Source organism: Dendrobates tinctorius, unplaced genomic scaffold (genome assembly GCF_039654945.1).
Source record: "Dendrobates tinctorius isolate UK_male_01 unplaced genomic scaffold, ASM3965494v1 ptg000054l, whole genome shotgun sequence".
NCBI lineage: Eukaryota > Metazoa > Chordata > Amphibia > Anura > Dendrobatidae > Dendrobates > Dendrobates tinctorius.
In genome coordinates, this window is record NW_027361722.1 from 18958606 (window position 1) to 18984417 (window position 25812).

At 45.2% G+C, this 25812-nt stretch overlaps 1 protein-coding gene across 1 annotated transcript in view; it reads right to left on the reverse strand.

Annotated features, from left to right (window-relative positions):
- Window positions 1-800: 800 nt before the first annotated feature.
- Window positions 801-25812, reverse strand: part of UMODL1 (uromodulin like 1) — a 78697-nt gene continuing 53685 nt past the window's right edge. Inside the window, exons 13-19 of the mRNA XM_073577223.1 lie at window positions 22597-23085; window positions 22115-22377; window positions 10440-10585; window positions 7426-7662; window positions 5086-5245; window positions 4252-4339; window positions 801-3244 (exon numbers count right to left, since the gene is read on the reverse strand). Of these exons, the coding sequence (XP_073433324.1) occupies window positions 3060-3244; window positions 4252-4339; window positions 5086-5245; window positions 7426-7662; window positions 10440-10585; window positions 22115-22377; window positions 22597-23085 (1568 nt within the window). The 3' untranslated portion in view covers window positions 801-3059. The remainder of the gene's footprint in view (window positions 3245-4251; window positions 4340-5085; window positions 5246-7425; window positions 7663-10439; window positions 10586-22114; window positions 22378-22596; window positions 23086-25812) is intronic.

Here is a 25812-nt window from a genome sequence, read left to right on the forward strand (position 1 = left end):
ATCAGACAGAATTACATCATTTCATAGTAAAAATAGAAATTTACAAATTTTTTTCCCTCTTTTTATGTTATATATTTGTGAGGCATCGCCCCCAGGCCTGGGGACCCCCGACCTGGAAAAAACCTGAAAAGAGATGTATAAACCCCTGAGGATTCCTCATAGTGATGCTCCAAACCCCTTTAAAAGGTGTTGCCCACCTGTGGGAACAATTTTATTTGTTTTTATTTTTTTATTTTTATCTTTTCAAAATACATACTTGGGGCCAAAAATCTTCTTTTTTTTTTTGCAATTGGATTTCATTAAAAATTTGGCTTTTTGATTCCCTGCACATTCATCTTTGATGTGTTCATAAATCAGTTGAGAAGACCTCGGAAAAAGAGAGATAAAAATAAAAGCCACAAACTCTACCATCTGGACATAAGAAGGAGTTCACTGATGGATTCTCAGTTCACTCATTCTGCAGCTGGCAAGAGACAGTGCAACGCAAAGGCTATAGGAGGCAAACTGTGCAAAATGTTTAATGATATCAAGGTAAAAAAATATATATTGCCCCTTCCCCCAGACCTCCTTTAAAACGAAAATGTAAAAAAAATGCAATACCAGCTATGACCACTAGGGGCAATAGAGTAAATAAGAAATTAAATAACTACATAAATAAAAAGAACAATATTAGGTATGAATTACCAAAAAGAAATGCATATATATATATATATATATATATATATATATATATAATGTTAAGTCATACCTAATATTGGTATTTGCATTTATTTATTTTCGTATACCTGGGGGACCCGCAGGGGTCGGTGTTGGGTCCTCTTCAATTCAACATATTTATTAATGATCTGGTAGAAGGTTTGCGCAGTAAAATATCGATATTTGCAGATGATACAAAACTATGTAAGGCAGTCAATACAAGAGAAGATAGTATTCTGCTACAGATGGATCTGGATAAGTTGGGAACTTGGGCCGAAAGGTGGCAGATGCAGTTTAACAATGATAAATGTAAGGTTATACACATGGGAAGAAGAAATCAATATCACCATTACACACTGAACGGGAAACCACTGGGTAAATCTGACATGGAGAAGGACTTGGGGATCCTAGTTACTGATAAACTTACCTGGAGCAGCCAGTGCCAGGCAGCGGCTGCCAAGGCAAACAGGATCATGGGGTGCATTAAAAGAGGTCTGGACACACATGATGAGAGCATTATACTGCCTCTGTACAAATCTCTGGTTAGACCACACATGGATGCCTGTGTACAGTTTTGGGCACCGGTGCTCAGGAAGGATATAATGGAACTAGAGCGAGTACAAAAGAGGGCAACAAAATTAATAAAGGGGATGGGGGAACTACAATACCCTGAGAGATTAGCAAAATTAGGATTATTTAGTCTAGAAAAAAGACGACTGAGGGGCGATCTAATAACCATGTATAAGTATATAAGGGGACAATACAAATATCTCTCCGAGGATCTGTTTATACCAAGGAAGGTGACGGTCACAAGGGGGCATTCTCTGCGTCTGGAGGAAAAAAGGTTTTTCCACCAACATAGAAGAGGATTCTTTACTGTTAGGGCAGTGAGAATCTGGAATTCCCTGCCTGAGGAGGTGGTGATGGCGAACTCAGTCGAAGGGTTCAAGAGAGGCCTGGATGTCTTCCTGGAGCGTAACAATATTGTATCTTACCGTTATTAGGTTCTTTAGAAGGACGTAGATCTGGGGATTTATTCTGACAGAGTTTTATAGGCTGAACTGGATGGACTAATGTCTTTTTTCGGCCTTACTAACTATGTTACTATGTATTTAATCTATTGCCTCTAGTGGTCATAGCTAGTATTGCATTTTTTTTTATTTTATTTGTTAAAGGAGGTCTGGGGGAAGGGGCAATATTTTGCCTTCGGGATTAATTTGACATCCAGGAATGAGTGCTCCAATGATTGATGATAATTTAGCATCACAGCAGAGCTGCATTTATTACCACTACTAATCGAACTACTATGTTATATATAATACATTTTTAATGGTAAATCATAACAAATATTATATATATATATTACACACACACATCATCTTTGACCGCTGGGACCGTGAATTAAATAAAAAAAATAAAGAAAGACCAAAAAAATTCATATTAATTGAAATGAATGCAATACCAGCCATGGCCACTAGGGGCAATAGAGTGGCTATTAAAATGAATAATAGATAAAAAGAGACCAATATTGGATATAAGTGACTAATATATATATATATATATATTTATTCCTATTCAGCAGTGACTACTAGTAGCCCTGACTCCTGAATTAAATGCAAAAATAGATGCAATGCCAGCTATGACCACTAAGGACCATGGGCTTAATAAGAAAATGAATAAAAAACAATAAAAGTAATTAATTAACATTTGAAAGAAAATTTTACAAGAAATTACAATTCCAGCACTGACCACTAGTAGATAAGATTTAAATAGAAAAATATTTGCAGTTCCAGCTATGCCCACTAGTGGGCTCCCATACTATAAAATGTACAGATTTTTGTAATATATATTTATATTTAATCTGCATCAACATTAATATACAACCTAGCACAATCCCTATACAAACCAATGTCAGTTTGCACTTAGCCTAGCGCAGACTTTTTGGTGACCACCAGGCTTGTGTAGAGATCTCACAGCAGCACAAAGTATTTCAGGAGACGAGTATGCTCATCTTGTACCAGGTTTGTGACCTGTCCAGTCATGCAATAATATGAATGAGGGTTGTATATAGTGATAGAGGTCACAGACGAAAGCATAAGATCCTAGAAGAAAATGATGGTAACAAGCTGCAATACCGGCAATGACCACCAGGCTACGGTACAATATTTTATGCCTATTATTATAGATCACATATCCCCCAGTTCCTGATATTCCGCTTATAATAAACTAGGAAAATGTCAGCTTATCAATTTAGCAAATGGTCTAATTACAAGATATCGTTGTACAGGCGGATTATGAAGCTGTAGTACCAGCGATGACCACTAGGCGGGGCAGAGATCTTGCTCGTCCTGATCGCTTGTTCTTTAGTTGGAGAACACTTGGTAGCCAACGTCTCGAGTTTTAATCTTAAAGTTGTAGTTTCCGGATCTTCTTTCATGCCAGCAAATCAAGATGGAAACCACCATCGCAACCAGCAGCAGTACCCCGATGACAATCAGGGCGATGTACCCAGGTCCCAGCGTGCCGGTAGGTGGCGAGTCTTGATCATCTGCTTGAAAATCAATCAGAAATAAAAGGTAAAGGGACTTTTCATATAAAACAGGGACTTATTTAGGAAAGATACATTTTTACCTGTATGCCCATATTAATAGGTCATACACGTCTCGGTGGGGGGGGGGGACAGATTCCCTTTAACTATAAGGACACGGCCGTATATTGTGAGCACGGTATGATTCTGTATTATGTAGCCGTATTATGTAGGCTTCTTATTCAGCTGTTGTTTAGGGCTATATGGCAGGGTAATGAGGGCTGATTTTGGTTCTGTTGATTAGCACCATATGGCAGAATCATTTTGGAACTTTACCACTTTTTTGTATTATAGGGTTTTTTTATTGTTTTGTTGTTGTGTACCATGGGGCGGTACTATACTGGCACTTTATTATACTGTTATTTAGTACTACATGTATGGGGATTTTTATGATAATGTTGCACTTTATAGTACTATTCATTAGCTGCATTATTTAGACACTACAGGGCACCACTTTTGGGATTATGTTACAACAGTATTTTATTCTGGTGAGTATTTCAGGAGAGGAACGTGCTGATCTTGTAGGGGCAGTGACATGTCCATTCACGTCCAAGGGTTGTGTAATTGAGACGGTGATAGAAGAAGATTAAAATGCCGCTGTCGGCAGGATTGTGCTCAGTAACCTACAGGCAGTGTCAGGTTATACTGATTACACTGATACCTGGTGATGAAATCAGTCTTGTGGTTCTTGTTTAATCTTTATATGCAGTTTTTAGTTAATAATATGCCCGTGCTCCGGGGCGGCCTGTGGTGGGGTCTTCATGACACCGTCTGTAGGTTACTGAGCACAATCCTGCTGACAGGCTCCCTTTAAATACAACACGAAGGTCACAGACTGAGCAGTGTAAAAGTGATGGAGCGTGATTTGCCAGCAGCACAGAGTATTTCAGGAGATTAGAGCACTGATTTTGAGGGACAGAACAGGGAAAAATAGGTTGAAATAGACTAATAGATATCTCGGTACTTACATAGGGCTGACTTTCTCAGGGGTCCCATCCGGGTGACTCCAGTAAAGACATTTTCACCAGTATTCACCAAACGAAAACCATTACATGTCTATAAAAATAAGAAAGAACCAGTTTTGGCCACAGATCCGTATTTATTGCGTTACTATTTGTGTTCCAGCTACACGGCGGGGACTGACTTACTCTAACACATAGAGAGGGGCCGTGATACCCCATGATCTGGCCCTTCGGTTTACATCATATCTACGTATCCGAAAAACAAAATGGATAATTGAAAGGACCCCCCCCTTAAAAATTGGCTTGGGTCAAAAATATATTGATGACGTCAAATATAGACACACGCCAAAGATGGGGAAAATACTGGAACAAAATGGAAGTATTCTGTATTTCCACATGGAAACAGTCAGCATGTCGATTTTCTGAAATTTCTTGCAGTTAGTAAAACCTGCTGTGGAGTATAAGGAACGACACCGTAACTTTGGGCAACATAAAACTTACAGAAGTATGCGGCAAGCTCCTGAGCTCCCCCTAGTGGTGGCTGCAAGTAGCCAAAATATTAATGTTTATCTCCAAGTCTATGCAGGGGATTTTAAGGACTGTATCTGAAAACCTGAGCTCTGAGGACACCAAGACGTTTGCTTCAATACAAAGAATTTATGCTTTTAACCTTTCCTCCAAAAGCTTAATTCAAAGTAATTCACATCAGTGGTAACACTGCGTCCGAGCCGAAAGAGAATGAAATAACAAAATGTTAAAGTCTCTCAAGACAAACGTGACCAATTTTTTACATCCAAACATTGGTCCAGTATTGACATGGTGCATACTATCTATACATACTGGTTTGCAGGTTTTGAGGGGCTCCTCCTTGCACACGTGAAGTCGGCAGTGCAGATAGACGATGGGATTATCGACGAAAGAAAAGATCTTGGTTTGGAAGGTGGCGTTATTGGAGATGCCATTGGTGTGGATGGTGGTGAAGGTGTTCGTCAAGGCACAGCTGCAACACAGAAAGAGAAGGCGTTATGAAGAGAAGTATCTTCTCCGTCAGTGATAATCCAGGAACCGGTGAGGTTCTGGAGTGACGTGAGATTATAAAGATAGAAGTAGAAAAAAACAAAACATAAGAGAAAGAAGGAATAGAAAAAGAGAATAAAAAAGTATAGAAACAAGTAGACAGAAAAAAAAGATGAAAAAAAGTAGATCAGAGATTATGGCAAAAAAAAAAAAAAAAACAGAAGGGAAAGGTAAAAGAAGACAAATGAGATAAATAAGAAGAGGCAAAAAAAAGTGCAAGATGGAAAATAAAGTAATAGGAGGTTTAAGAGTAGAAGTAAAAAAACAAACAAAAAGGAAATAGGAAAAAAAACAAGAACAAATAAGAACTAGAAGTAAAAGTCAACGAAGCCAAAGAAGTAGTGGAACAAGTCAAGAAAGGAGATGTAGAAGAGGACGATCTAGAAGAGGTCAACGAAAACAAAGAATTCAAGAAAGGAAAAGAAAAAGTTAAAGGAAGAAGTCAAGGATGGAAAAGACCAGGGCTGTGGAGTCGGAGTCGTGGAGTCGGAGTCGGAGTCGGTGCTCATTTTGGTGGAGTCGGAGTCGGAGTTGGAGTCGGTATAAAATGGACCGACTCCGACTCCTAAAATATATAATAAATTGGGTACAGTAATTCAATGCAGGATGTGCTGAATATTTTTTCATAGGAGTTTGGGAAAGTTATGAAATGTCCTATAAATGGCTGTTATATTTCTGATCTAAGGCTACATTCACACACAGCATTTTTCCTGTGTTTTTTGAGGATACGTTTTTCAGCTGCAAAAGCTGATCATCTTATTAAAAAACTGCATCACCTGAAAGGTTTTTGAGCTCATAGATAATGTTTTCAATAGCAAAAGCAGATTAGAAATCTGCTCTATCTATATATCCATTTATCCATATCTGTCTATCCATATCGTATCTGTACCAAAAAGAATGAAAACCGGGTAGTACACCGATATATATTCTGTTCTATCTAAATATCTTGATTATTGGATCATAAAAATGATTAAATGTCTGAGGTTCACATTGTACTACAATAAATTTTTCACTTAAATATAAGCAATATGTGTGGGAGTCGGAGTCGTGGAGTCGGAGTTGGAGTCGGAGTCGGTGTAAGGGAAATTGAGGAGTCGGAGTCGGAGTCGCAGGTTTGGCCTACCGACTCCACAGCCCTGGAAAAGACGAGAAGTCATGGTAGACATACATAGACATCAGAAAAAGTCAAAAGCAATGTAGAAGTCAAGAAGGTGAAAAAAAATAAAGAACAAAGTCAAAGAAGACAAAACGTAAGAAGCAGAAAACATCAGGAAAGAAGTTGAAGTCAAAGAAGATAAAGAAAGATGGACAACAAAGAAGTAAAAGTAAAAATAAAAGAAGATAAAAAAGAAGAATAAAAAACAATAAAACAGTAGAAAAAACTCAAGACAAACAAAATAAATAGTAAAAGAGGAAATCCAAAGAGAAGATGAAGTAAAAGTCAAACAATGTGAAGAAGAAATAGAAGTACTGTAAAAAAAAAATAAAGGACAAAAAAGAAGCGAAAAGAAAGAAATCAAACAAGATGTAGAAAATGTGAAGGAAGACTTAATTAAAAAAGTTAATCACAATAAAAAAAAAAGGAGAACTCAAGAAAGACAAAGAAGTCAATGACAACAAACAAGCAGAATAAATCAAGAAAAAGAAAGAAATCTCAAAAGGGATGAAGATATAAGTGAGACAAAAGCAGAAGAGGAAAAAAATTGAGGAAAAACAAATACAAGAGATACAACAGTCAAGAAAAGTTATAACGAAAAGTCAAAGGAGATGAGAAACCCAAAAAGCTGAAGAGAAAAAAGTAAGTGGAAAATGAACGTCAAAGTAAGTGTTGAGGAAGAAAATGAAACGCGTCATTCATTTACTTTACATCTAATTTTGGAAAAAGATTAATTAAATAAAAAAGTGAAATTTAACTGTAACACATTTTGTTAAAAAATCAGCAACTTTCTTCTCCTCAATATTACGATACAGTTTCCCTTCAAACTCCATTATTCTGCAAAATTATGTGTAGCCGCTATGGAAGGATTTAGGAGACTCTCTGTTAGGTAAATCCATGACAAATCCCAATGACTGGAAGAGTAAAAGCCTTGAGAATGTCCTCACCTGTCTCTGATGAAGGGGAACGATATGAGGTCGTTGGAGTTTTCGGTGGGAGTCGCCCAACATTCGCTGATGACCACCTTATATTGGCTCTCCTCTGTTTTAATCCGGATCTGAACCGTTATGTCATCAGTGGCCGAGAGTGTAAAGTTTGGGGGGATGGGCTGGTCTCCGATAAAAAGCTGGAATTCCGGGATAAACGTTCCGTCGCCTTCAAGCTTTTCTATGATGGTATAAATTCTGAAGAAAAGATAGGCGATATGTTTTTGGTAAAAGGAGACGATAATGAGAGGGAATAAGTTCTGATGTTTCTGCTCTTATCTTACACAAGTATCTCCACTCTTACATTTTTATTCTAATTTTTTTTTTCGATTGACTGTACTGTTGTGAAGAGATCGGACTTTTTATTTAGATCTCACTTTTGTTTTTCCAAGGGGGTGTGACTTTAGCTGCTCTGCATAATTACCCCATGAGCCACACCCACTAAAGACCATAGAAATATTAAGACCAATCTCTGAATCTGTATTGTGGATTTTTAAAAAATAAAAATAAAAACAACCAGGGAGCAGCAGGAGCAAAACAAAGCAGAAAATGGCAACTTTTGATCTGGTGACAGGTTCCCTTTAAAGGGAATCTGTCACCCCTTTTTTTGAGATATCATATAATGATCTCATTCAATTGTGTGTCACATAAGGATTCTCTTGGTACTTTCGCTTCCCCCTGACCCCGCACCTTTCATGCATAAATACCTTGTTTATATCGGTTCAGATGTATGTAAACTGCCGCTGTCCGGTCCGCTGGGCGGGGCTTATTCAACTGCCCCTCCCCCCGTCTGTCATGGTATGCCTAGGTTACTTTAGGCTAAAACCCCGGGACCCCTGCGGAGTCCCTCAGACTAGGGAAAACCCTGTCTGTCCCTCAACCCAGGGTTTACACTGAAGGTGTGCCTGCCTGGGCCTCCACCCTGTCCCTGTCTCCTGTCCAGCCCTAAGCTGAACCCACCACCCTCCACCCAGTGAGGGGACCAGACACCAGACCCCACAAATACGTATGGACAGGGGTAAAAGAAACACCACACAGTTAATACACAAGGGAATACAATAATGTGCAAGGGCAACCAAATATATATATATATAACAGATAGGAGAAAGAACAACTGAGAGATATACTGCACCAGATATCAGACGCTCCAACACCACCACTGCTGACCGGTATTGCTAGCACTAGGCTAAAGCTATAGTCGGCGACGCCCATAGTCAGGACGAACTATTTAAAGACCAAGGGCGTGGCCCAGCCCTCAGCCAGCATGACAACCTGGTTAACCCTATCCCGACTGGAACAGAATACCCAACAAAGTCCCTGAGCATATTGTAGTGGAATAGGGTATTACTGCTGTCTGCCGGACACCCTGGTGTGAACAGTGTCCGACATGACACCGTCTTGCTCTATGCATTTCTTCTTGTGTAGAGCAAGACAGGGAGGGGGGAGCAGTTGAATAAGCCCCGCCCAGCGGACCGGACAGCGGCAGTTTACATACATCTGAACCGATATAAACAAGGTATTTATGCATGAAAGGTGCGGGGTCAGGGGGAAGCGAAAGTACCAAGAGAATCCTTATGTGACACACAATTGAATGAGATCATTATATGATATCTCAAAAAAAGGGGCGACAGATTCCCTTTAAGTCCTTCCATTTTACCACCTCTATAGTGGATTGATAGTGGGAATCCCCCCTCCTAAACCCCTGTATAATATGATGATATCTCCTATCTATGGCATATGCTCAGTGTAAATCTGCTCAGTCCTGTGCAGTCTACTGTTGTCTCTGAATCTCTTTCAAGCGGGTTCCTCCAATAAGCTTGTGTCTCCATACTGCCTGTGACATGCATGCTGCAGCACAGCCACATCCTCTCCTGTGCTATTTCCTATGGATCTATGACTCTCGTTCCAGGGACGGCTTCTGGGGTGTGCCAGCTGTGTGGTTATACACTGCCTGTGACATGCATGCTGCAGCACAGCCACATCCTCTCCTGTGCTATTTCCTATGGATCTATGACTCTCGCGCCAGGGACGGCTTCTGGGGTGTGCCAGCTGTGTGGTTATACACTGCCTGTGACATGCATGCTGCGGCACAGCCACATCCTCTCCTGTGCTATTTCCTATGAATCTGTGACTCTCGCGCCAGGGACGGCTTCTGGGGTGTGCCAGCTGTGTGGTTATACACTGCCTGTGACATGCATGCTGCGGCACAGCCACATCCTCTCCTGTGCTATTTCCTATGGATCTGTGACTCTCGCGCCAGGGACGGCTTCTGGGGTGTGCCAGCTGTGTGGTTATACACTGCCTGTGACATGCATGCTGCGGCACAGCCACATCCTCTCCTGTGCTATTTCCTATGGATCTGTGACTCTCGCGCCAGGGACGGCTTCTGGGGTGTGCCAGCTGTGTGGTTATACACTGCCTGTGACATGCATGCTGCGGCACAGACCCATCCTCTCCTGTGCTATTTCCTATGGATCTGTGACTCTCGCGCCAGGGACGGCTTCTGGGGTGTGCCAGCTGTGTGGTTATACACTGCCTGTGACATGCATGCTGCGGCACAGCCACATCCTCTCCTGTGCTATTTCCTATGGATCTGTGACTCTCGCGCCAGGGACGGCTTCTGGGGTGTGCCAGCTGTGTGGTTATACACTGCCTGTGACATGCATGCTGCGGCACAGACCCATCCTCTCCTGTGCTATTTCCTATGAATCCGTGGCTTTTGACCAAAGGATGGCTTTGTGGTTCTGCCACCTGTGTGACTACACGGATTGCATCAACTACCATGGAACATGTAGTTACCAGAGCTACAAGTGATTTCTACACACAGGATGATGGACAGGAGCCGCACCGCTGTACAAAGCAAGTTAGAGGTTGTTTGTGGGAAATAGAGGAGCCTTTGGAAATAGTGCTGGGTGGGAATGCTTTGAGGTTTCTGCCTGGGTTTCTCTCTAGTAAGACAATCCAAAATATGTTACCCTCCTGCAGGATTGTATCCACTTGACCACAGGATCTCGTTGTGGAACACGCAGCGTATTGAGCTGATGACTCTTGGGGTCACATTTTGAAAGGTCGATGAGAGGTCAATGTACAGGGTTGAGTTCACAACTATGTGAGTCTGGTTCTGAAAAGAAAGACAAACTTCAGAGATAAAAATAAGCCTCATATATAGCCAAACTATACATCAGTATACAGACTGCTCCCCCTAGTGGTGGCTGTAAACTTCCAGAATCCATCTTTTCATTAAGTTTTCATTTAGCTAATTAATAGGGAAAGGAGAATTTAACGAAATCCCCTGTGCTAGAAACAGGAAACCATGATGTCACCTCACCCTGCAGCCCAATAGTGGCAGAAGTGGTCAGTATATAACTCAGGATCAGTAATGTAATGCATGTACACCAGCAGAATAATGAGTGCCGCTCTAGAGTATAATACAGGATGTAACTCAGGATCAGTAATGTAATGTATGTACACAGTGACTGCACCAGCAGAATAGTGAGTGCAGCTCTGGGGTATAATACAGGATGTAACTCAGGATCAGTAATGTAATGTATGTACACAGTGACTGCACCAGCAGAATAGTGAGTGCAGCTCTGGGGTATAATACAGGATGTAACTCAGGATCAGTATTGTAATGTATGCACACAGTGACTGCACCAGCAGAATAGTGAGTGCAGCTCTGGGGTATAATACAGGATGTAACTCAGGATCAGTATTGTAATGTATGCACACAGTGACTGCACCAGCAGAATAGTGAGTGCAGCTCTGGGGTATAATACAGGATGTAACTCAGGATCAGTAATGTAATGTATGTACACCGTGACTGCACCAGCAGAATAGTGAGTGCAGCTCTGCAGTATAATACAGGATGTAACTCAGGATCAGTAATGTAATGTATGTACACAGTGACTGCACCAGCAGAATAGTGAGTGCAGCTCTGGGGTATAATACAGGATGTAACTCAGGATCAGTATTGTAATGTATGCACACAGTGACTGCACCAGCAGAATAGTGAGTGCAGCTCTGGGGTATAATACAGGATGTAACTCAGGATCAGTAATGTAATGTATGTACACCGTGACTGCACCAGCAGAATAGTGAGTGCAGCTCTGGAGTATAATACAGGATGTAACTCAGGATCAGTAATGTAATGTATGTACACAGTGACTGCACCAGCAGAATAGTGAGTGCAGCTCTGGGGTATAATACAGGATGTAACTCAGGATCAGTATTGTAATGTATGCACACAGTGACTGCACCAGCAGAATAGTGAGTGCAGCTCTGGGGTATAATACAGGATGTAACTCAGGATCAGTAATGTAATGTATGTACACAGTGACTGCACCAGCAGAATAGTGAGTGCAGCTCTGGAGTATAATACAGGATGTAACTCAGGATCAGTAATGTAATGTATGTACACAGTGACTGCACCAGCAGAATAGTGAGTGCAGCTCTGGGGTATAATACAGGATGTAACTCAGGATCAGTATTGTAATGTATGCACACAGTGACTGCACCAGCAGAATAGTGAGTGCAGCTCTGGGGTATAATACAGGATGTAACTCAGGATCAGTAATGTAATGTATGTACACAGTGACTGCACCAGCAGAATAGTGAGTGCAGCTCTGGAGTATAATACAGGATGTAACTCAGGATCAGTAATGTAATGTATGTACACAGTGACTGCACCAGCAGAATAGTGAGTGCAGCTCTGGGGTATAATACAGGATGTAACTCAGGATCAGTAATGTAATGTATGTACACAGTGACTGCACCAGCAGAATAGTGAGTGCAGCTCTGGAGTATAATACAGGATGTAACTCAGGATCAGTAATGTAATGTATGCACACAGTGACTGCACCAGCAGAATAGTGAGTGCAGCTCTGGGGTATAATACAGGATGTAACTCAGGATCAGTAATGTAATGTATGTACACAGTGACTGCACCAGCAGAATAGTGAGTGCAGCTCTGGAGTATAATACAGGATGTAACTCAGGATCAGTAATGTAATGTATGTACACAGTGACTGCACCAGCAGAATAGTGAGTGCAGCTCTGGGGTATAATACAGGATGTAACTCAGGATCAGTATTGTAATGTATGCACACAGTGACTGCACCAGCAGAATACTGAGTGCAGCTCTGCTCAGCTGCTGCTCATTGTGGTGATTGTGGGTGCGGTCGACATTGATCCTGCTGTGTGCTCCTGAACCCCAGAGAATCAACACCTCTCCACCCAGGGACCTGCTCTCTCTCCTACCCAGGGAGGGTGTGGGTTTCCTGGGATGAGTGAAGGAGCCAAGTCCCAGGCTTCTGTTTCCCGATCCAGGCCGGTGGGGAACAGTATAAGCCAGCAACAGGCCTGCACATCAGAGGACTTGGGGGTGAGACGCTCCACTAGGAGTCGCAGCAATGTGGCTCCTACTCCCCCCAGGCCTGCAGAGATCCAGAGAAGCCGTAAGGCTTCCAACATGGAGGAGAAGCCTGCTAGCAGCATGCAAGATGGCGGTCCTTCCGGAGGAAAGCTGAGTGCTCACGGAGGTAAGGCCGATCTCGCTGAGGAAAGTTGGGGGCTGCAGAAACCAAAGGAGTCTGTGTCCACCTTTGCCTCCCGGGTCATGAGCCACCTCCGTGAGTATGAAGAGGCGAGTAAGACCATCAGGGGGCTCCGGGAGGAGCTACGCTGCACAAGCGCCAAAGCTGCAGGTTCCTCCAGACCCAGGAAGACCCAACTCCAGGCGGAGGTAAAGCAACTGAAGCTTGAAATTAATGAGCTGGAGGTGAGGAAAGCGTTCCTAAGAGAGGAGTGGACTATTTAAAGAAAAACTAATAAATGAGGACAGATTTAGAGAAATGGCTGATAACAGAGAGCAAAGGCAGAAGGGGCTGCAGCCTGAGAGCCAGTTGGATGATGATGATGATGACGACCAGCAGAAAGTCCCACCTGGCAGCCTGCAAAGTCACCCGTAGGCCACGTGCAGCGAGCTCCCTGCCGGACAGGCGACACTGGCATCTGGTCACAGTTCTGCTGGCTCTGGGGAGGACAGTGACAACAGCGGCCAGGGAGGGGCACTAATGGCGGAGATCAAGCTCCTGGAGTCCCCAGTGTGCCTTCAGAACTTCCATCTTGGTGACGATTTACCAGAGGAGGCACCTGGGGACCAGAAAAAAAGGGTAAAGAAGAACAAGCCGAAGCTCCAGGAAGTGGTGAGTTATGTATATGCCCCCCTCCCTATACCCCTTGAGTCAGCAGCAGGGTCAGCTCGCTGCATAAGCCCCGTTGCCCAGCCCAGCCTGGGTTCTGCTGTGGATGCGGTGCAAAGGCGCGGGGAGAGTACAGAGCATGGTAGTGACGCGCAGAGCTCCGTCTCTGCTTGTAGTAGCGGGGACTTAGCAGCAGGTGCATCAGCCGAGAGGCTGGACAGTGAGGGCGGCCCGGCGGTGGGTATACGGTTAGGCCACGAAACTGTGGTGCGCTCCTCAGTGGGAGGGGGGAGCAGCCCACTGCCGGGGGCAGCTCCGGTAGCCTCGGCGCCCCTGAATGCTGTTGGCGCTGATCACTTAGTTGAGAAGCAGCCGCAGTGTGAGGGGGCTGAAGATCCTGTTCTGCGTTGGCGCTGCTGGTCAGCAAGATCCTGATGTAAAGGATCAGCGGCGCCTCACAGCGGCAAAAGATCAGCGGCGCCTAATGAAGCAAAGAAACTTACCAACTGATGATGCGGAGGGCATCCATAAGTCCAGGGGTGAGGTCTCCTCCAGTTCTGTGGAGGAGACTGAGCCCCTTGTGCCTGATGATGCGGAGGTCAAAATGCCACGCCCTGTTGTCACTGGTCCAGCAGGAGTGAATGTGGTGGGAGGTGTGGATGAGGAAATTTCTTTGTCTAGTGGGGTGGTTGCTGGTTTGGTGGAGAGTGAGGGTTTTATGGAGGTGGGTAATAGTGATACTGTTGGTGTGGTCACTGGTCCAGTTGCCCCCCCCGGTGGTGGCAGTACCCGTTAGTAGTTACGCCGCTGTCACTTCCGGGGGAAATAGGGCGTCCTCCTCGTCTCTGGGCTCTGGGGACGGCATGTTGCAGCGGCATCTCCTGGAGGCGCTAAAGAAGGGGGAGAGATCACTAACGGTAGAGGGTCGAGAGGTTGATCTATCCTTCTGGATAGAGAGGCATGGCCTCGGGGCCTTCCGAGAGCAAAATGGGGGAAACACAGTGTGGTCCCTTCCGACAGCCGGGCCAGTTAGTGTGCGTAGGAATGTGGTCCGTCTTCGGTGGAGGGGCAGTGATGCGTGTCCTCCAAGGTCTAAGGTTGTGGAGCTCCTGCTGAAGATGGGCTTCAAGGCTATTGACATCTACGCCTTGATACATCCCTATTCCACGCCTGAGTTTGATGTCAGCTTTGTTTGGCCAGAGGGGCTTGAGCTCTTCTGGTCAAATTATGAGTTGGCAAAAAATGAGCTGGCGAGACTTTGCCATCCAGGCGGTGTCTCGCCAAAATCAAGTCAAGAAATTGACCGTGATGACTTGTAACAAGTCGCTTTCTTGTTATGACATCATGACGTGGCTTGGCAGATATGGAGAAGTGGTGGAAATGCCAAAGAAAAACCGCGATGAGTATGGTATCTGGTCAGGGGCCTTCCTGGGTAGAGATCGTATCCAGGTCTTCTACCAGGGGGAGCTGAAGCTCTGTCACAAATGCGGCGACCCCACACACTTTAGTGCAAACTGCACTGTGCAGAAATGTGCATTGTGTGGGGATATTGGCCATCTTGCTGCATCTTGTGTGGAGATTAGGTGCCACCTGTGTGGTGACTTAGGTCACCCATTCAGCCGTGGTCCTCGCTCCTTTGCTAATGCAGTCGTGACCCCGGTGGGAGAAAGCCGTGAGGCTGATTCTGCTGGGAAAGGGACTAGCAGGGGTGAGGGAGCTGAGGGGCCAAGGAGGAAAAGCAATAAAAAGACGCCTGCCCAGCTGAGGCGTCTAGACAAGAGCAGACAGGGGAGGGAGCTGGGCAAGCCCCGGGCTACTGCGGTGACCCCTGTCCTGGATGCCAGTTTTGCTGCTGAGGCCCTGAGGGATGATGAGTTGGATGAGGAGGTCAGGAGGATCCACAGGGAGGAAACTGACACTGCCTCTGAATCCTCCCATTATGAAAGTATGGATGAGGATAATAGGCAGTGGCTAGAGGACAAGCGTAAGCTCGGCACCAAAAAGAAGAGAAAGAAGGGAGATAAAACATCTTCTCCCGCTCTGACCAAGGTACCTAAGGAAGGAAAAACTGACTCCCCTCTGGTTGGTCTTTCTAACCGGTTCCAAGTCCTTGAGAACATCTCTTCCTCTGAGGAGGAAGCTGAGGGTGAGGTTCCGGCTTCGGCGGAGCTTACAGGGGGTGCCGAGTCTCCTTCTGGGAATGTAAGGTACTTGGAAGGAGGGACTGGCCCAGAGTCCGGAGACGAGGACGACATAAAGAAAAATCAAGTGGGAATGGACACCTCTGTGTCATTAAAGAGGGGGAAGGATTCCTCCTCTGAGGCAGAGGATAAGGGGAGTGGGAAGATGAAAGCCATCTAACTCAATCACCAATGATGGCGGTACCCACTCTGTTGATGCTGGCGTCCATTAATGTCGCCAGCATAAAGTCAAATACAGCCAGATTTGCAGCCTTTGATTTTCTCAACCGTGTTGAAGCTGACATTTTCTTTTTGCAAGAGACCAGACTGCCAAAAATGGCAGATGTGTTCAAAGCCAAGAGGGAGTGGAGACTCGGGCCCTCCTATTGGTCTCTTGCAGCCGAGCCGTATAGCGGAGTGGCGGTCCTTTTTACCGCACCGGTGGAATGCCGACGGGTTGAGTTAGAAATGGGGAGGTGCCTGATCTTAGATGTCCTCATGAAGGGACAAGAGCTCAGGCTCATTAACATCTATGGTCCCCAATCTAAGTGGGACCGGAAGTGTCTCTTTATGAGGATCAAGCCCTACCTTTTTACAAGTCGGCAGGTTGTCTTTGGAGGGGACTTCAATACTGTCACGAGGCCCCGAGATAGAGGAGGTTCCAGAGACAAGTTGACTTATGATAGCGTCGCCCTTATTTGTATAGCTAGTGAGGCTCGCCTGGTGGATGTCCACATTCGACACACCCCAGGCCACGAGGGGTTCACCTATCATAGAGGTAACTGTAGGTCCAGAATAGATAGGTTTTATTTAAAGGAGGAAGCTGTCTCTTCAGCAGTGTCTGTTGTTGAGGTGGAGTTCTCCGACCACTGTTTAATTTTGTTTTCTCTGAATGTTACAGAGACCCTCCGGATGGGAAGAGGCTTTTGGAGGCTCAATTCATCTCTCTTGGAAGAAGCGGATATAAGACAGTCCTTTGAGGATTTTTTTCAGAGCCAGGTACCCTTACTGGATCTTTGTAGTAGTAAGTCAGAGTGGTGGGAGATGTTCAAGAAAAGGGTGGCGAGATTCTTCCACCAGCTCTCGAGCCTCAGGAGTCTGAACAGGTACCGCCTGTATCAGGGTCTGAGGAGGAAACTCGAGCATCTTGTCTCAACTGGAGGAAGCTGCGAGGAGATCTCCAGAGCGAAATCTTTGCTCATGAGGTGTCAGTACGATAGACACGCATCTTTGGTTTTTGAGAGGGATTACGGGAAGTACCGCTCGCCCGACCCTTACAGAAACTGCAAGATGTCAGTGAATAGAAAAGTGGTTACAGAACTGGTCGACACTACGGGGTCCCTGAGGCGATCCAGATCAGGGATCCTGGAGGTTGTCAGATCCTTCTACTCACACCTCTTGGGGAAGAGGGATCTTGATTGGGATGAGATGTCGGCTTTTCTGGCTGAAGCCGTTCCCGAACCAGGGGTAGACCCCTCTCGACATTTTGACAGAGATGATCAGGGAAGAGGAAGTTAAGCTGGCGACTGAAGGGCTTGCCCAAAAAAAAAAAAAAATCGCCTGGTCCAGATGGCTTAGCACCTGAGTTTTATAAGACCTTTAAGGACGCTTTGCTTCCCCTCTTGACTGAGGTATTCAATGAGTGTCTTTCCTCGGGCACTCTGCCAAAGTCAATGAGGAGGTCTGCCCTGATCATCTTGTCAAAGGGTAAGGACCCATCGTGCATTGAGAATTGGCGTCCCATAGCGCTTCTCAATGTAGACAGTGTGACAACCGGGAAGGTAACGTCCGAGAGTGGACCCTCTGGATAGCGGCACTGGAGCTCCCAGGGGCGAGCGCGCCAGGTGGTGCTGACCCCTATACAGGCACTGTTAGGGGCAGACCCTCGGAAGACAGATACCGCAACTGCTAGAACCAAGAGGGGCGGCTCAAGGGACAAGAGAGGAGCTGGCGGAGTTTTGGACTGAATACAGGGTACCGGACAGAGAATGGAGTCCCGGGCCGAGGCACGGAGTACAGGACAGAGGTACAGAATACAGGACGGAGGTACTGAGTACAGGACTGAGGTACGGAGTACTGGACTGAGGTACGGAGTACTGGACTGAGGTACGGAGTACAGGACTGAGGTACGGAGTACTGGACTGAGGTACGGAGTACTGGACTGAGGTACGGAGTACAGGACAGAGGTACGGAGTACAGGACAGAGGTACGGAGTACAGGACAGAGGTACGGAGTACAGGACAGAGGTACGGAGTACAGGACAGAGGTACAGAGTACTGGACTGAGGTACGGAGTACAGGACAGAGGTACAGAGTACTGAGGCACTGAGTACAGGACAGAGGTAGAGTTGCAGGGAGAGCCCCTACAACTTGGCCAGAATACCGCAGGAAAAGCACACGATAATCAGGCGTCTCCTCCATCTTGGAGACGCCTGATATAGCATGTGCAGCGGTCTGATTGGTGACCAGAGCTCTGGACGGGCGCTGCAGGGTTAAGGAACCCGCAGAGCGCGCGCCCGCGCCCTAGAGCAAGCGCACGTGGCCCGCGGGCGCCGGGGGGACGGAAGTGAGGGGGAGGCAGCCATAGTGCGGCGAGGCAAGGACAGGTGAGTATCGGCTACCGCCGCAGCCGTGACAGACAGCAAGGTTCAGGCAAAGGTACTGTTTAATCAGCTGGTGAAATTTGCACCCCGACTCCTTTCGGAGGCCCAGCATTGCTCTGTTCCAGGTCGCAGCACATTTAGTGCTGTGCTCGGTGTCCGGGAGGCGATGGAGCAGGGTAGGGCTGGACACTGGAAGGGGTACATGCTGTCACTGGACCAGGCAAAAGCATTTGATCGTGTTAATCATGAGTACCTCTGGTCTGTCCTTTTGAGATATGGCCTGCCGGGGGGGTTTGTTGATTGGCTTAAAACTTTGTATGGTGGGGCAGAGAGTTTCCCACCTGTGAACGGTTGGTTTGGCAGCTCTTTTGAGGTTGGATCTGGTGTTCGCCAGGGTTGTCCCTTGAGCCCACTGCTGTACGTGTTTGCGATTGACCCACCTCTTAGGAGGGTGGAGCGTGGACCGTTGGCCGGGATCGGGATGGACCGGGCAGCACCGGAAGGCACTCTGAGGGTGGTGGCGTATGCCGATGATGTCACTGTTTTTGCTTCCTCTCACGAGGAGGCAGGGTGGCTGATGTCAGAGGTAGATCACTACTCGGAGGCATCCAGGTCCAAGATCAACCGGGATAAGTGTGAGAGTCTCTGGCTGGGAGGAGGAGATCCTGGTTTTGATCTCCCGGACACCCTTCCAGGACCCAAAGTCTCTGCAAAAGTCCTTGGCATCGAATTTGGCTAGGGGGATTACCCCAAACAAAATTGGGACAGCAGGCTAGAGATTGCCACTCAGAAGGTGAACCAATGGAAGGGTTGGTCTTTGACCCTCAGGGAAAGGGTAAACCTAATCAAAACTTACCTGCTCCCTTTACTGATTTATCTGGGCAGTGTGTGCATCTTGCCGGAGTCTCTCTGGACTCAGGTCTACAGTTTGTTCTTCCAACTGTTATGGGGGAATAGACTGAACCTGGTCAAGAGGGAGGTTACTTACCGTACGAGGAGACTAGGAGGGTTGGGTATGGTCAACCCTGTGGTATTCCTTGTGGATACCTTCATTAAGATCAATATTGCAAACCTCTGGAAAGAGAGGGCTCCTCCGTGGGTATTCTCCTGTAGGGGATGGTTTCAGCCTTTCTTCCAGGAATGGGAGACAGGAGGGCAAGTGAAGGATCTTCGCACACCACATGGACATCTTCCGGCTTACGCTACCTTGGTTCTGAAGGTAATTCGACGGTGGGGTCTGGGAATGTGGGAGATCAGGACTCTGCCAAGGAAACTCCTTGACAATAGGGTTCTGTTGACCCATTTCCAGAGGCCTCCGGTGCTCAGGGATTGCCCAAGTCGGGATCTTGGGGTGGGTTTGCATCTTTTGAATTCTATCAGGATCCCCTCGAAGTTTTGGGTCTTGGCTTGGTGCTGCTTCCATGGGAAACTGTGTGTGAGGGACAATCTGAAGTGTAGGAGCTCTGAGGACAGGAACTGTCCTCGAGAGCATTGTGGTACCATGCTGGACAGCATGGACCATTTCCTGCTTCATTGTCCCTTCAACACAGAGGTGTACAACAGGGTGGGCGCCTCCATTGGCTGGTCTCGGCTGGCCGGTCTCTCCAATGCGGAGTGGGCATACGGAGCATTCAGAGACCTTGGTGGACGGGACCACTGCACATTATTTCTAGTCAGCGCAGTGGTTAGGTAACACACGTGGAACGCACGGTGCTTAGTATCGACACAACGGAAAATCCTCCCAGTGGACGATGTGTTTAGGACCATACTCGGTGACCTAGTGAAGGTGCGCTCTCTGGAGTATGAGAGACTGGGCACACGTAGGGCCGCTCTCCTCTGAAGGGGCTTTTCTTTTAGTCTGCCCTAGTCAGGTCATCTCCTTTCCTGGTGGTGGGCTGCTGCTGACACTGTAGATTTTTGTTTTGTCGGTATACAGTGATGTAGGGCTGCAGGCGCCGAACTTGGGCTTTGTTAGTTGTGGTTATTGTAGTGTTTGTTTCTGTATATATTGTATATAGGGATATAGATTTGGGTGTAGGTGTTAGGTTGGGTGGTGGGTTCATCTTGTGGGACTATGGGACACTGGGGTGTTTGGGGAAACACTGGCACTGCCTGATCTGGCCTATGGACGTTGGACATATGTGAGTGCAGCTCTGGAGCATAATACAGGATGTAACTCAGGATCAGTAATGTAATGTATGTACACAGTGACTGCACCAGCAAAATAGTGAGTGCAGCTCTGGAGTATAATACAGGATGTAACTCAGGATCAGTAATGTAATGTATGTACACAGTGACTGCACCAGCAGAATAGTGAGTGCAGCTCTGGAGTATAATACAGGATGTAACTCAGGATCAGTAATGTAATGTATGTACACAGTGACTGCACCAGTAGAATAGTGAGTGCAGCTCTGGAGCATAATACAGGATGTAACTCAGGATCAGTAATGTAATGTATGTACACAGTGACTGCACCAGCAGAATAGTGAGTGCAGCTCTGGAGTATAATACAGGATGTAACTCAGGATCAGTAATGTAATGTGTGTACACAGTGACTGCACCAGTAGAATAGTGAGTGCAGCTCTGGAGCATAATACAGGATGTAACTCAGGATCAGTAATGTAATGTATGTACACAGTGACTGCACCAGCAGAATAGTGAGTGCAGCTCTGGAGTATAATACAGGATGTAACTCAGGATCAGTAATGTAATGTGTGTAAGCAGTGACTGCACCAGCAGAATAGTGAGTGCAGCTCTGGAGTATAATACAGGATGTAACTCAGGATCAGTAATGTAATGTGTGTGCACAGTGACTGCACCAGTAGAATAGTGAGTGCAGCTCTGGAGCATAATACAGGATGTAACTCAGGATCAGTAATGTAATGTATGTACACAGTGACTGCACCAGCAGAATAGTGAGTGCAGCTCTGGAGTATAATACAGGATGTAACTCAGGATCAGTAATGTAATGTGTGTAAGCAGTGACTGCACCAGCAGAATAGTGAGTGCAGCTCTGGGGTATAATACAGGATGTAACTCAGGATCAGTAATGTAATGTGTGTGCACAGTGACTGCACCAGTAGAATAGTGAGTGCAGCTCTGGCGTATAATACAGGATGTAACTCAGGATCAGTAATGTAATGTATGTACCCAGTGACTGCACCAGCAGAATAGTGAGTGCAGCTCTGGAGCATAATACAGGATGTAACTCAGGATCAGTAATGTAATGTATGTACACAGTGACTGCACCAGCAGAATAGTGAGTGCAGCTCTGGAGTATAATACAGGATGTAACTCAGGATCAGTAATGTAATGTATGTACACAGTGACTGCACCAGCAGAATAGTGAGTGCAGCTCTGGGGTATAATACAGGATGTAACTCAGGATCAGTAATGTAATGTATGTACACAGTGACTGCACCAGCAGAATAGTGAGTGCAGCTCTGGAGTATAATACAGGATGTAACTCAGGATCAGTAATGTAATGTATGTACACAGTGACTGCACCAGCAGAATAGTGAGTGCAGCTCTGGGGTATAATACAGGATCAGTAATGTAATGTATGTACACAGTGACTATCTATCTGATGTGACATATTGCTGCCATTTATGCCGTCACTTAGTGGATAAGTTCTTATTCCTACGTGTTGATAACATGGCTGCACTCACGCTCTGCACATCAGTGTTGCAGTTTTTCCATCCGGCTTCTATGTAGATGGCGGTGTCAGTGCTGCAGTTTACGGAACATTGTGGACTCCCGAGGAACAGAGAGTGAGCAGCGATGGACATCATCTTCAGGAAGGCCTTTTCTATAGAGATCCCGATCTTCTCCGTCTTACAGATGACCGTGCTCGCATCTTTCAGCGTGAGGCCGGGAGGCTTCAGAGTGGTGGTCTTTGCGCTCAGGGGTGACGGCGTCATATTGGCGGATCCTATGATGATGTAACTTTATAAATTATTGGCAATCAGAGCGATCGCTGGTTATTAAGCTAATCTCTCTTGGAATTCTTCTGCTCTCACAGCTGCAGCTTGTTGCAATGTTTCAGCCCCATTCAGGATTGTCTACACTGATACACTGCAACAAAACCCTGCCGTGTAAGAAAAAAGTAGATGTATTTGTTTTCAGCCTGCGGATGCAGCAGAATACGTACCGACATTTGCCCCATCTATGGGAAAAGAGCAAGAAATCTCCCGACTCGTGGTCGGTCCCGTTGACTTGGGGGCAGTGGTGATTATTTCTACACTGGCGGTGGACGGCAGCGTTGATTTCAGCTGGGACGCTGTGCTGATCCTGGGTGCACTGATTTTTGCAGTGGTGCTTGTAACAGGAGGACTGAAGTTTCCGGCAGCAGTCTTGTGACTTGTAGGGAGCACTGGAGCCGCTGGGGTTGAGTCCACTGCGTGTACTGGTGTGCTCAATACAGACTGGGCCGGACTGGGACCCCCAGAAATATTTGCACTGGGAGTAGTGGGAGTTACTGGAAAGGAGAGTTGCTGAAATCCATAGTTGATTTTGGAGCCATTTTCGGTGGTCGGGGGTCCTGGATGTGGGGCGGTCGCAGGATGTGCAGTGTTTACAGGACTCGCAGACGGTCCTCCAGTTGTGGGGTCTGCTCCGCTCATAGGGGATAACGAAGGACCTGCAAAAGTGGTGGAAACAGAAAACTCTTAGGCTCTGCTCATACAGAATTTCTTGGGGTATGTGTACATGGAGGTTTTTCTGATGCAGTCATAAACAACGCGTTTATCTGGTCATACTGTCAGGAGATAATCCTTCTTTACAAAGTTTTTGGAGGAGTTTTTTTTTGTGTCCTGAACCAGTTCTGAAGAGTTTTTCAAAAGTTTTTGCAAACTTTTTTCCTGAAGCATTTTTTTCTTGCAGCCTTTTGATTGGACATGGCTTAGTTTCAAGTATTTTCCATCAGGAACCACCTCTAAGGCTATGTGAAGACAGAGTCCTGACGCGAAAAAAAAAACACTCAAAAGACTGAACATATAATATGCTATATATGATGACTGCTATATATTAAGAGGATAAAAACTTTGATGGGAGGATTTCTCCTTTTAAGTCCATCATGTGACAAATGCAGTTTGCAGCAAACTGATGGTGGTTCTGTATTGCTGCGCTGATGGTGATTCTGGTAACTTCAGTATTCATGTACTGAAGGTGCTTCTGTATTGTGGTGCTGATGGTGATTCTCGTAACTTCAGCATTCATGTACAGATGGTCGTTCTGGTTCTGTATTGTGGTGCTGATGGTGATTCTGGTAACTTCAGTATTCATGTACTAATGGTGGTTCTGGTTCTGTATTGTGGTGCTGATGGTGATTCTGGTAACTTCAGTATTCATGCACTGAAGGTGATTCTGGTTTGTATTGCGGTGCTGATGGTGATTCTGGTAACATCAGCATTCATGTACTGATGGTGGTTCTGTATTGCTGCGCTGATGGTGATTCTGGTAACTTCAGCATTCATGTACTGATGGTGGTTCTGTAATGTGGTGCTGATGGTGATTCTCGTAACTTCAGCATTCATGTACTAATGGTGGTTCTGGTTCTGTATTGTGGTGCTGATGGTGATTCTGGTAACTTCAGTATTCATGTACTAATGGTGGTTCTGGTTCTGTATTGTGGTGCTGATGGTGATTCTGGTAACTTCAGTATTCATGCACTGAAGGTGATTCTGGTTTGTATTGCGGTGCTGATGGTGATTCTGGTAACATCAGCATTCATGTACTGATTGTGGTTCTGTATTGCGGTGCTGATGGTGATTCTGGTAACATCAGCATTCATGTACTGATTGTGGTTCTGTATTGCGGTGCTGATGGTGATTTTAGTAACTTCAGTATTTATGTACTGATGGTCGTTCTGGTTCTGTATTGTGGTGCTGATGGTGATTCGGATAACTTCAGTGTTCATGTACTGAAGATGCTTCTGATTCTGTATTGCGGTACTGATGGTGATTTTAGTAACTTCAGTATTCATGTACTGAAGGTGGTCCTGGTTCTGTATTGTGGTGCTGATGGTGTTTCTGGTAACTTCAGTATTCATGTACTGATGGTGGTTCTGGTTTGTATTACGGTGCTGATGGTGATTTTAGTAACTTTAGTATTCATGTGCTGATGGTGGTTCTGGTTTGTATTACGGTGCTGATGGTGATTTTAGTAACTTCAGTATTCATGTACTGATGGTGGTTCTTGTGTAGTTATTCCTGTACTGGTGGTGGTTCTGTTGACGTATTCATGTAGTAATGGTTGTCCTGGTGCTGTATTCATTTTGAGTGTTTTCCATCAGGAGTCACCTCTAAGGCTATGTGAAGACGGAGTCATTTTGCAGAGATTTTGCAGAACCTTCAAGTTTTCGAGGAGTTTTGTCAATTTCTGATCAGTTTCTGTTTCAAAAACTTCTTGAAAAAGTAGGTATGCAAATAGCCCAATAAGTGACAAGCACTTTTGTTTCACCTACCAAGCATTTTTTAAAACTTGAAGAAGAAAAAAAAAACTCAAGATGCTGAACATAGGAGTGGTTTTAAATTACATGCACAGGAAGTTTATAAATTAGTTTTGGGAGCAGAAACTGGCTATCTGCACACAACATCTTTTTAAGGCAGATTCTGTCAGAAATCTTTCAGAAAAAGTGCTGAAAAAGCGCAGCAAAAAAATGAACGTAATGTACCGCAATGTAAAAGCAGCCTTGCTGTGCACATGTTCAGTCTGTTGTTACTTCTTTTAACTGCTTCAGGGTTTAAAGTAGTAATAATTGAATTCTTGTTATTCTTTCTTAATAGAAGATATGAAAAAAAAATATGCCAGTGGCAGACCCTCCTCGAAAACGAGCAGAAAATTTCCAACAGAGCCACTTTAGAAAAATAGAAAGTTGTCTTGTGAAGAAGACTCCAACGGTGGATTAAAGAACAGAAACCTAGAGAAAACTGAGAGGAAGGTCTTCAAATCCTCCTTAAAAGTTCAAAATTCCCTAAAACCTTTGCGGTTCTGCTCAGTTTCTTCCAGAAAAAAAAAAAAAATCAACAAAACGACTCCATCTGCACAAAGCCTATCAATAGAACTGAGCAGAAAAGAATAGAAAAAACGAGTCTTTCAGGGTTTTTTTTTTTTTAGCGATTTTTCAGACGTCTTTTGGAGCAGACCCACTCCAAGAGACCCCTCAAGAAAACTCCATGTGCACAAAGGTTCCTCCTCAAAAACTACTTCAAAAACGCTTACAAAACTCATACTATTCGTATCTCTGGGAAAATTCATATAAAGATTTTTGTGAACTTTTTTTTTTATCCTGGAGTGTAATTGAAAAAAAAACCTTGTGGAAAAAAACATGAATGTGCATATCACTTCTTTTAAAGGGATCCTGGTG